Genomic DNA, 12,316 nt, shown 5'->3' on the forward strand with positions numbered 1-12,316 from the left:
AATGAGAAAAAGAGATTTCTAGTATGTTCTTTGGAAAAGGAAAAAAAGAAAAGGTTTCTAATGAGATCAATTATTAGCTTTGGAAGCTTTGGATCAGTGATGTGAGGGAACAAAAACCAGAATGAAAATATACCCATTCCAGAACTATTCAAACCACATCATTTCCACCATCTGGAAAATAGGAGATTTGAAGCCTCCTATTCTGCTTCCATGTTCTAAAGCATTTCAAAATTCCTCAAAGATGAAATATGTGGAATTGGGATGAATCTAAGAACGGATTGGGCTGCAAATGGTATCTGTTTGTTTGAATTCAATCCCATTAAGGGTGATTAATTGTCATAGATCCAAGTTTCATAAATGTTATTTTTTATTCATTTTGTTCATGAAATATAATATCAAAGTCATTTATAGTTCATTTTATTAATAACATATGATATTTTGACCTTTTTTTAGTTTAATAATGTATTAACAACATCATTCAATATCTTATTGTAATCTGAATTCAATTTTGGATCATATTGGAATCCGACGATCTGGTTCAAATTCAAATAAATGAATCAAATTTGGATCTACCTATATCTGATTCGATGCGATCCACTTGCAGCCCTAAACCCAGATTTGGGCTTCTCTTTAGGTCATGCATCCTATTTCAGATGCTATGAAAGAGCTGAAACTCAATACTGGACTTGGATGGGTTTAATTTGAACTCATTAATTTGAGGCCATGATCAGCCACAAAGTCTAAGGTTAAGCATCTGGGCATATACAATTCCAGCCCAAGCCCACATTAGAAGGTCACTGTCAAATTGTCAATAATCCAGTTGGGCAGGCTCAACCCAAGTACCCAACAAAAGTTTTTGACAATGAAGGTTCAAAAGATTGGTAAAATACAAACGATACAGGCCAACACCACATCTGCCTTTTGGGCTGGACACGGTACACATTCAATCTTGATGTATCGGGTCCAATCCCCCATCACCCTTTGTATCAGTCCGATACAGATGAGTACAATAGCAAACAGTATTTTTCAATTTGTCAACCCATCATCACTCGGCCATATTTCTGGGTCCATTCCACCCCTGAACTTTTTACCTGGAAAAAAAAACCCGGTTTGGGTCGACGACCTTGTGATTTAATTGGTCGAATCAAACTGTTTGACCGAGCCAACAGGGCACAATAAGTTAGTCATTTTTTTTCATGTGTTTTGGCCATTTTCATCATTAACAGTTTTTTTTTTATTTATCAAACTTTTTTTTATTTAATACGATGAATATAACTAGGGGTATTACCCAAACCGTGGGCCTTTTTTTAACCAAACCGGTAGTACCAGTTTTTGGAAAACCGGTAATTGGAACCGAACCAAAACCAGTCGGTTTACCAGTTGACCAGTTCAGTTTGTCGGTTTTTCGGTTTGTTACCTTATAATATTTATTACAAAATATATAAACATGTAAAAAAATTATAAATATATATAAAATATTATATTTTAAATAATAAATAATATATTATAAATATATATAATGTGTATTTATTAATTTATAATATATAAAATATACATAAATATATAGAAAAACTTGTATACCAGTCGATCTGGTTAGCCACCAATTTTTAAATTGGTTAACCAAAACCAAACCAGTACCTTTGGATTTTTAAAAACACCAAACCGAAACTGAACCGACCAGTTTGGTTAACTGATTTTTGGTTTGGTTTTTTATTTTTTTTGCTCAGCCCTAAATATAACATTAGAAAAGTGCCCGATTTTTTGCATTTTCTACATTTTTTGTATTTATACATATTTTTCTATATTTTTATTGTTCAATTAATGAAGTCACAAGTGGACCTGCTTGACCCAAACAGTTATACCACTGACCCGACACTAAATGGTAAAGCAATTCCATTTTATAAGTATTTTTTGAGAAAATATTATAAATAAATAAATTTAAATTAATTCAATATTATACAAAGTTTTTGTTTTGAAAAGCAAAAAGAAGTGGGTTTGTTTCAAAATCGAATTATGTTGTTGAAACTAGACTGTTCATGGGTGGGGTAGCCCAACGGGCTGGCCCAGCCAGGCCCATTCTTTATTGGGCTTGGATAAAGCTTTAAGCCTACTGGCTCACGCTTTCCCAAATAAACCCAGCCCAATAATCTTATATATAATAAAAATATAATACATATAATAAATAACATAACAGTAATAGTATATAATTAATATATTATAATATATCTCTCCAGATCGGGCTGGGCCAGGCCTGTGAACAGATCTATTGTAAATCATCAAAATGATGGTTTTTAAAACAAAAAAGCAAATTTTGGATTACAAATATTATACGATTTATTAAAAGATGATGGGAGATGATTAGATGAAAACATGTTTTTCAAATTAGATATTCAAGAACATGGTTTCGGCTTTCAGTTTTGGAAACAAAACAAACACATAATCAATAACATATTTTCCATGTTTTTGTTTTATGAACCAATTTGTTTTCAAACCAGCTGGTTTGTTTTATTTTTAGAACTCATAAGAAAAACAATTTACATTGAAAAACATTGATAGGTTTTCTAAATTTAGCCAAACAGAGACCTTGGCTCCATTTGGAAGCTTTCATGAGCCACATTCTATAGAGAAAAGTATCTAATCATTGAAATGCATTCACTTTCCATTTATGGGCTTCAATGAAATTTTCAATTGGATGCTATAACAAAAGAAAAGTGAAAATTTTGAACTTTAAAACGAATTGATAATTTAACAAGGCAAGTTGCATGCCCTCATGAATTAAAGGGAGCAATTTATGAAAAGGAAAATATCAAATACGCATAAAGAAATTAAGAATGCTGCTTTGACTGTTTTCTGAACTCTTGCAACTAGTCTTACTTTTGAATATCTTCTTAGTTCTCCCCGTCTCCTTTTTAAGGATGACCTTAATAGGCATGGAATGTACACTCTCCTGAGATTCTGGCGTTGTGCACAAGATTTCATCTGGTTCCTCAACAGATGTCACTTCTGATACTTCAGCAGAAGCACTCTGACTTTGAGACAACTGATCATCATCAACATTATCAAGTTTTCTTCTCTTGAATGGATTGTTGTCAGGAAACTCACTTTTCTCTTCTATTTCATCATGTTTTTTATCAAATTTTGGAGGTGCAATTAACTTCTGAAGTGCAACAGCTTCATTTTGGTACTTACTTTCATCCAAAGTTGGCTTACAATCTTCTGCTGCTCACAACACCAAAAGGACAATGACATTGGACAAGTCAGTTGACTGATAAAAGCATACAGAAACCATGCACAAGCAACTAGACAAAAACTTGTGTTAATAACATGTTGTGCTTGTGTTTCCTGGTAAGAATTAGCAAAATCCTTTTCTCATGGGCTATATGATTTAAAGTCTTGCCTGTGATCTTGGGGGTTTTACAAGAAAATACAGTGAAGCAGCTCTCTTGTTTGGATAAAACCTGGTCCTCATCTCCCAAGCATCGATCAGAAGTTTGAATGATGATTGGATCCAGAAGACTTTCAGCATTTGGACAGTGGTCGAAGGCTTGCATGGTAATTGGATTCAGGTGGCCTTCTGCAATAGCAGTTGCAATTGATGGAGGGATTTCTCTTTTTAATAATTGATGAAGGAAAGATTTTTTCTACACCAGTAGGAATTCTATTATCACCAAAACATAATCAACATCTTCACTTCTTTCTAGTTAAAATGAAATAATCTTTCTTCTCCCTAAATAAAGTAGTCCTATACATTGAGAAACCAAAAAAAGATAAAGATAAACTGTCCTAAAATAAACTAAAAAAAAAAGGATACTGTCCCAGAAAATCCATCTCCCCATCCAGATATTCCAATAGTTTTATGGGCAGAGGTTTCATTGGTTTGATCATCTTTGAGCCAGCATCATATCTATATAAAAAAGAGTGACAAGTCAATTGCATTCATTAGGGGAAGCAATAAGAACTAATAGATCAACTGCTAAATTGAACTTTAACATACATTCTAGCATGCCGAAAGACTGCAACTGCTTCTTTAAAAGACTTAAAGTAATCTTCAGGCATTTGGTTGCCCTTCTCAAACTTAAGCACGGAGAGGACCTGTTTATAGGGCATCATATACAGGAAAATATGATAAATATCTACCTATCAAAAACAAAATGATAAATATCCATCTTCTGTAACTGGGATACATTTATGGATCAAAGAGGCCACACCAAAGCATTTACATAATAGGCACAGAAAAAGAAGCTAACCATATTAATCAAGGAATCTGCTTTGATAGCCAAATAATGATATTCTGTACTTTTTATATAAGAACAGCTCAAAGGGCTGCTATATCCCTTGAACACTTCTTTGATGAGACTACATCCAGAACAAGGAGAAACCGAAAAAGGTCCAGGGATTTCCTGGTTCTAGATAAAGAGCAGTCAAGGAATAAGAGTGGTCAAGTAGCAGAACTGATGCTTCTTTATGGTATTTATCTCACATGGATACCCTCTAAAAATCTTACTGATATAACATGACATACACTACAAATTAACACCAGTTCAGTTGTATATGGTACAGATTTTTTTGGTAATAATATACTGATTTATGAAAGAAAAGAATATAAAATATGCACTTAGTGAAATTGCAATATACAATTATTTCTCTATTGTCATTCATCAGTTGTTAAAAGTTAAAACTGTAGGGCATTTTCAAAGAAAAAAGCAATATACATTTCTTTCTCGATTGCAGTTTTACCACTGCTCTAACTAGTTAAATATTTTAGAAGGTTTATGCCACTAGGGTCATACACATTATTAGAATATAAACTTCGGTTACACACAAAAATGTATGTTCAAGACCTCATCTGAAATAAGCAAAAAGTAAAAACCTTACCTCAAATGTTTTTCATGAGAATTTTAGACCTAATGATCAAGTAAAACCACAAGTTAAAAACCAGTTTGAAATGGATGTAGTCCTAAATATGTTTTTTATCAGCAATGAAGCCCTCAATATGTTTGCAGTACTTTAAGAAACTTGAGACTAAGATGTTAATGATTAGACCATGGATAAATAAGAGAAACAAAGAGATCACAAGCATCCCTGTTTCACAAACTAAAATGCCATTACCTAATGTTGGTCCCAGTTACCTGGGATCTTGGGAGGGGTGTACTGGATATGGACCTAACCTTCAGTTTACTTTTGCACAAAATGGCTTCTCTCATGAGTTAATTGACAAGAGTGTAGTTCCATCATCCTAGGAAATGCCATTATCTTTATTGTGCATGAAATTTTTCATGTCCATCTTGCATCCCATTATGTAGTTAAATGCAGTAAAACCTCCAGATGTAGCACTTGAAGAATATTTAGAAGGAATTAACATTATCTCAGTCCTATCCATCCACTTTTTTTTAAAGGGTCCTTCAGAAATTAGAAATATATTCCACCAGCATGCTTAAAATCAAAGAGGTTAGGCTTACCCTGTCTAAACTCTTATACTTGGAAACCAAGGAATAAGCTCGCTTGATCCCAATTCCAGGTAAAGATGGGAGGAAATCACAGCCGGATAAGACACACATTCCTGTTACAATGCTAAGTATGCAAAAAGTTAGGTCAATGGGAAATAATAACAAAACTTGAATCTGTGAGATAATTTAAACAAATAAAAATGGATAAAAGTTATTTTCCAATATATTTGTGTATATATAGATGAACTTGAAAACAAAGTAGGATAATAGGTAGATATACATGAAACGGAAACCTACACTAAACCAATAACATGAATGTTCTATTAGTTAATAGCAATGTCTAGAAAAAGCTAACTCATCTCAAGAAAATTCATAAATTACTATTTCTTCCTGATGGAAATTGGATCACCATGTCTAATGTCCAAGGCTCCAAGCTCAAAAGCCCAAAGAGGTCTTACATACCCCTCAGGTTTCTCAAGGGAATGGCAATTTCGCTCCTTATCTCACTGATTCTTGAATAATTTCAGGGGAAATCCAAAAAATAAAAAGACTATATTCCATGTAATCCCAAGGGTCATACAAAAGATGGTTTTGGAAGTTCCTTTAGTAAGTATCTTGCACTCTAATTCATAGGCTGGGATTGAACAACTTTCAAGATCCCTCTTTTTGATTGAGTTATTAGAATGCAATAAGGGGCATGATGGAATCCTCTGGTAGGATGTTTTCTTTGGTTTCCATCTAAGAAGTGAAGACATTTTACAATGATAAAAATTTTTCTAGATCAGTTGAAGTGTCAACAGAGGCTGGAAATTTTCCACAAAAATAAAAGCATATTTCATTAATAGGTAAAAGAAGCTTTGCAGCATAGGGAGGATCAGCAATAACATTATGTTCCTTTGTAATCCAACTGAGAGTAGCTGCAGCCTCCCTACTAACATCAATGACAAAACACTAATTTTGAAAATTTATCTTCCCTTCCACTCGTGTGGACAGGTAAGCAAGCACTAAACCCCTGGAGGTCCTATTTTTCATTGTGGCATAGATCACAACACCAATGAACAAGAAAAGTGTAGTACAAGCATAAATGGCTAAAATGCCAACTCTGAAGTCACCTGTGAACAAATCCTTATCAAAATTCGTGAAGGAATATGCACCAGCCACAGAATTGAAAATGCTGTCTAGCACGATTTCTTCACCATTTCCATATCGGTCCATCTTAAAGATAACCTGTCCACCATAGATACAAACAAATCAAGACAGCATTGTCTTCAATATCAAGTAGGAAGTAGAGACAATGGAATCACCAGGAGACAGTAGTAGACCTCCTCCTGTCAATTTCAAGGTTTTGTAGAACATCTTACAGCTTTACAACCATAGGCCATCAGATCACTATCCTCAGTAATCACAGCTGCAATACCCCCTTGTTCTTCTCCAAGGCTTGAGAGATATGCCAGTTGTGCATCAGCCTCATAAGGAGCAACTACGAACTCAATGTTTTCCGACCTCAGAACCTGAAAATTTGCTACTTGATAAAATTCTAAGTGCCAGAATCAGCATCTGGTGGATTAATGATTTAGTGAAGGAACATACTTGAATCAATTGATATGCCATCAGCGGGGTGATGCTCACTGCTCTCTACAGTGGAAAAATTAAAAAAAAAAAACATAAAAATTGATTATCAAGTCATACAATATCTTGAAGACATCAATAAACAGCAGACACAAAAACTTCCAACAACGAATGTAATAGCTCCATTGAAAACTCAGTCCAGCAATATTGTTAGTATGTGGAGAGATTAACGGGCAGAAAAGTAGTGCCCATATATGGCTTCTTAAGTGAATTTTGTATTCTGCCCTCGTTTCTTTCCCAAAGCTCAATTGCATTATTCTGGAGGATGTCATGGGTTGCACAAATTTCATATTGTGATTTATTTTATTCCAGTTGGAGTTTTCCTTGACCGCATTTTGCTTTTCCTCTTCAAAAGCAACTTATGGTAGTGTAGAACATTACATCAAAAGGAAATACCACCGGATTCAGAAGGACTCAAAAGAAATTATGATGTGATAACAATGACCTAAATATCATGACTAAGAGCTTTGAAACTTGTCAATTTGTACCAAGCAACCAATGCAATAGGCAGACTTAAGGAGGAAGAAACAGAAACTAAAGCTAAGTTATACCAGATAACAGAATTTTACCAATCAATCTGAATGTTGAGATCATATTCATATGAAGAACAGTTACTGAAAAGAAAAAAGAATGTTATGATAGAAGTGGTGCAGATTCTACAGAAAAGGTTGCCACACGGGAAATTAATGGTGTTGATGATAGATTCATTAAATCTACAAAACCACTTAAGACCATATCGTTACTTTACTGAAGAGAGAGAATGGTTTACATTGCCAAAGCAGCTCCAAGCAAAATATAAATAGCACTTTAATTGCTGGCTAATGTGCATATTTTGGTCACTACAATAAAGAAAATCTAATTGGGAAATGTAATAATTCAACCATTTGCCAGTGTCTAATAACATTAGGAACAAACACATTTAACAGGTTTCCTGCAATGATTGTCACTAAAATAGCAATGCCATTGTTTAAATAAGTTGATCATTCGATGAGCACAAATATCATTATTCTTTGCTTCAAGCATCTTTAGTTTTCACAAACACGTCTTGGGAATAATTACAAAATAAGATCCCTTCCGAGGCCTTTTTTTTTTTCAATTCCTCTTCAAATACCTCTCAAAGTCAATCCATTAGCTGACCAAATGCCAGAGAAACTCTGAGAATAAATAGAGGCAACTTACATACTTGGACCCATCATAAAAAATTTACTTGATAATCCTTTCCCAGGTTATCACTCTTAATCTCTTTCCTCACCCTACCCCCCCCCCCCAAAAGAGAGAGAGAGAGAGAGAATCGAAGAAATTTAATACCTGGAAAAATTCAGTGGCAGCCTTGTAATCACCTTCATCAAGTTTTTGCCTTGCCAAGGCAAGATTAGCTTCTCTCTTCCTAGAGCAATAATATCAACTCGATAAATCAATGTATTCAATGCATAGATAGACGGAGTTCAAAAATCAAGTCATAGTCAGAAAAGTGCTCGATTTCTTTAAGCTAAAAAATAATGAGGAACCGATTCAAAAATTAAGGAAAAAAGTTGAAGGGACTTGCCTGTGACGTTCATCCTCGGTGGCCGCTTTACACGGGACGTTTCCACCGTCAAAGACAACAACGGGTGTGATCTTATAGTGGCGTAGTAGATTGATTCGATGCATGAAGTAGTGCAGGTAAAGAGATTTCCTGTTGCTCTTGGAATCGAGACAGAGCTCCATACTGCACGAATAAGCTGCAAATATTTTCTGGGTTCTTTAAAATTCATTAAAAAAAAACATTGAAAAAAATCAGAAAAAAAAATATAAAATGTAGTGATTCGAAGGTATAAGGATCTCACCGCCCTTGTGAAGCCATGAATATGCATCAATTCCAACCTGTATCAAGAGGGAAACGGTGAGCAGAAGCAAATGTTTGGAGAAAAAAACTGAAACCAAAAGACGAAGAATAAAAAATAAATAAACTGCTCCATGATTAAGAAATTTTACACGCTTGCCGGCATATTTTTTTATGTGAACAGGCTTGATGTATGGTTTCATGAACCTGAGGAGATTTTGGATTCCCATTTCTTTCCCACTTCTGTAGATATTATTTTTTTTCCCTATTTTTTCTTTAACTTTATTTTTCTGGGTTGGGGAATGGAGAAGGTTAAGCGGAGAAAATGGCGAAACGAGGAAATAACTGGGTAGTCAAACCCAGGAGGGCAGGAACAAAACAAATCAAATTCATGTTTAACGTTCTTTCAATTTTTTTTACAGGCTTTCCCGCTAAAATTATTTGAGATTCAACCAATGGAAGGAGTTCCCGCCATTTTCAGTATTGTGTGATTTTATGGGGAGCTAACAGCTAACAATGGTGGGTCCAACTGGAAAACAGTTGATTGATACGAGGGGCGCATCCCCCTTGGAGAGACTGAACGAATTCGGGTCTCGAGGTCTGAACTCAAGTTTTGGGTTCGGTCCGGGTCTGTGACTGAGCTTAATTCGGACTGAAACGGGTCGGGTTTAGGTCGAAAGAGCTGGAACCGGACCTACCCAATATGAAATGTTGAGGAATCAGATCCAGATCTGGACCCAATAGGCAATAGGGGTTTGATCCAACTAACCCAATTATAATAAATAAAAATAAATGCTTATATTAAATATTATATATATTGGGTCGGGTCTTAATCAGTTCAGGACTAGGTGGAACCAGTTCCAAATCAATAGTAATTGGAACCCTATATTAGGACTCAGAACCGACCCATCAGTTCATATTCCTGGAACCAGAACCGGCCCAATCGGTTCAGGCTCAACCCATTGACAACCCTAAGCTTAATCCAAGGTATCTAGGTTCCAGCCTAAACTCATATTTCTGGCCTAGGCCCAACTCGAGTTGGTCCAAATCTAAACCAAAACTTCGAATTATAACAAAATCTTAAATAAAGCCAATCAAGGCATGAAAATGAATTTAAACCAAAACCAATGTTTTAAAAACTGACCCAGAATTGGAACCATTATGGACACCAATTCCCTGGGTCGATGGTTCAACCGTTTGGTTCAAATGAACGTCTCATTTACCAAAAACCGGGTTTGGGGCAAAACAAAACTGGTTGCTTGAATGATTTTCAAGCCAAACGGTTCAATCATCTGAGTCAACAGAGGTTCAAAAACATTGACCAAAACTTCAAATTATAACAAAATCTTAAATCATGTCAATGAAAGCATGAAAATGATGTTCAAATTAAAGCTCAATTTGATTTGAAATGAGTATAAATATAAATGTGTACAATGCAAAATACATATAAAATTATACAAAATACGAGGTTTTGCACTCGTTCATATTTGTATATATCCTTTCAAACTGAGCCTAACGGTTGCTGATTTGTTCTAGTAGAGAATTGTGCTATGTTTGGTTTGACGGGAAAGGAAACAGTACAAATGTAAATATGTACGGCGTAAACACATATGTACTCTACATATAAGGCTTGACTGATGAATACAAAGAAAACTGTTGCAAACCAAACCGCCTCTAGCCTGGTGTGGATGCATTAACAAATGATTACAGACCAAATAAGAGTGGAAGTCACTTTGAGGTGCCCATCATTTCTTCACTTGAGTACTCTGCTTTGCAACTCATTTTGAACTGGATTCAGAAATTTCTTCCTTTTTATGGAGTAATTTGTGTTTATTATCTCTGTTCTTGAACTTATCTCAACTTCAAGACTTTTGAATCTTTACCTCAATCAATTGGATATAGCATACACTAGAGCGGTTTTTAAAACCGAACCGGTCAGGGGTTCGATTACCGGTTTGAACTATCCGACCATTCAACCTAAACAGCCGGCCCATTCTGACAAAAAAAAATTAAAAATTTGAAAAATGGTCAAAACCGTTCGAACAGTTCAAACGGTTTGATCGGTTAACCATCCGGTTCAGTGGTTTGTTGACCAAAATCAATGGTTTTTGGGGGAAAATGGAACCGATCAGGTGGTAGGTTCCCGATTTTTCCAGTCCGACCATCCGGTCCAGTCTGGTTTTGAAAACCATGCACTAAAGTCATCAAAATAACAAGATTTGCTGGTTTGTTGCTTCTGTTCTCATTTGTGGAATAAGAAACATTGAACCTTGACTTACATGGTGTTTGGAAGCGTGGGCGTTTTTTGGGACCAATTTTCAAGAAAAAACGCCCATGCTTCCAAGACCCGTTTTTCACGAAAAAAAAAACCCACTTCTGCCACGTAGGCAGTGAGTAATACTATGTTGTTTGGTAAGGTGATTTTCATCACCGTTTTTCATGTATGTGATGACAGATAAACACCACATAAGATACACATCAGTAACCATTGGGGGAAATGGTTCATCGATGCATAAAACACCAAATTTGGCACATGTAATGCAAATGGTCCGTTTAAATGATTCACACATGTGATACAAAGTCTAACGTGTCTCAATTTATTTGGGAGTGCACGGTGCACCCTAGCACATACGTAACCAAGTGAAGGAAATCCAAACTCGTACAAATGCACGAGAGTATAAATAGACCGAATGTAACTCGGTATAAACTTATTTGCTTCAATTTATATTATTTGTTTGGGAGTGAGGTAAAAAAGATGACGTGATTCTCACTTAATATGAGAGAGAATTGAGGTCAGATGATTGTGGTGTAAATTTTGCCCTCCAAGTAATTGCAAATGAAACAAAAAAGTAGTAACCAAACCGGATGTAAAACTGAATTAAGTGCAAAATTTGTGCTGCAAACAAGGGGAAAATGATTTTGAATAACATCTAGAACGACCCTACCTATGTGCTTACTAGTGTGTCTAAGCAAAATGGTTGCCTCCTTGCTTGGCTAGCTACCTGCCCCCTGTCACGGGGGTAGAACCCGTGTAGCATCCAGGCCAAGGCAGGCCAGGACAAGCCTTATATGTAATTAGGGCTGCGAGTTGCCCAGTGTGATGGCTCCACCAAGTTCAGTAGCATTGGATCATGACCTCGGTTCGCATGGCCAGGGCACTATGTTGGCTCCTTTCGATCCACGGGAGGCGCCGCTTATGTGGTAAAGGGGGACGACCATGATGTGAGGCGACTTGGCACTGATGTGAAGGGTCTCCTGTATGCCGATGATGTGGGCACCTATGTGCCAATGATGATAGGCAACCACTCGGCCGGAACACACTCGTGCGCTATGGGCAACAGGATAGCTCATTCAGCTTAGGCAATGGGCTGGCGTGGTGAAGGGTCATGCTTAGGCCAGGCCCGCATGCCAAGTCTCC

At 36.1% G+C, this 12,316-nt stretch overlaps 1 protein-coding gene across 3 annotated transcripts; it reads right to left on the reverse strand.

Moving 5' to 3' along the window:
- Positions 1-2,696: 2,696 nt before the first annotated feature.
- LOC104591943 (5'-3' exonuclease family protein) lies at positions 2,697-9,267 on the reverse strand. Of its 3 annotated transcripts, none has more exons than XM_010251111.3 (12): positions 9,051-9,267; positions 8,903-8,939; positions 8,623-8,797; positions 8,385-8,463; positions 7,038-7,082; positions 6,809-6,958; positions 6,560-6,674; positions 5,460-5,560; positions 3,995-4,092; positions 3,812-3,904; positions 3,398-3,609; positions 2,697-3,216 (listed from the first exon to the last, which is right to left on the reverse strand). In XM_010251111.3, the coding sequence occupies exons 1-12, from the start codon at positions 9,126-9,128 to the stop codon at positions 2,807-2,809; spliced, it is 1,593 nt and encodes a 530-aa protein (XP_010249413.1). In that variant the 5' UTR covers positions 9,129-9,267; the 3' UTR covers positions 2,697-2,806. The 3 variants fall into 3 exon arrangements, with proteins under 3 accessions (XP_010249413.1, XP_010249407.1, XP_088755784.1); XM_010251105.3 differs by having other exon boundaries at positions 2,697-3,219; XM_088899658.1 differs by having other exon boundaries at positions 2,697-3,219; positions 8,385-8,459; positions 8,619-8,797.
- Between the last annotated feature and the right edge of the window lie 3,049 nt (positions 9,268-12,316).

Source organism: Nelumbo nucifera, chromosome 3 (assembly GCF_055504915.1).
Source record: "Nelumbo nucifera cultivar China Antique chromosome 3, China Antique-T2T, whole genome shotgun sequence".
NCBI lineage: Eukaryota > Viridiplantae > Streptophyta > Magnoliopsida > Proteales > Nelumbonaceae > Nelumbo > Nelumbo nucifera.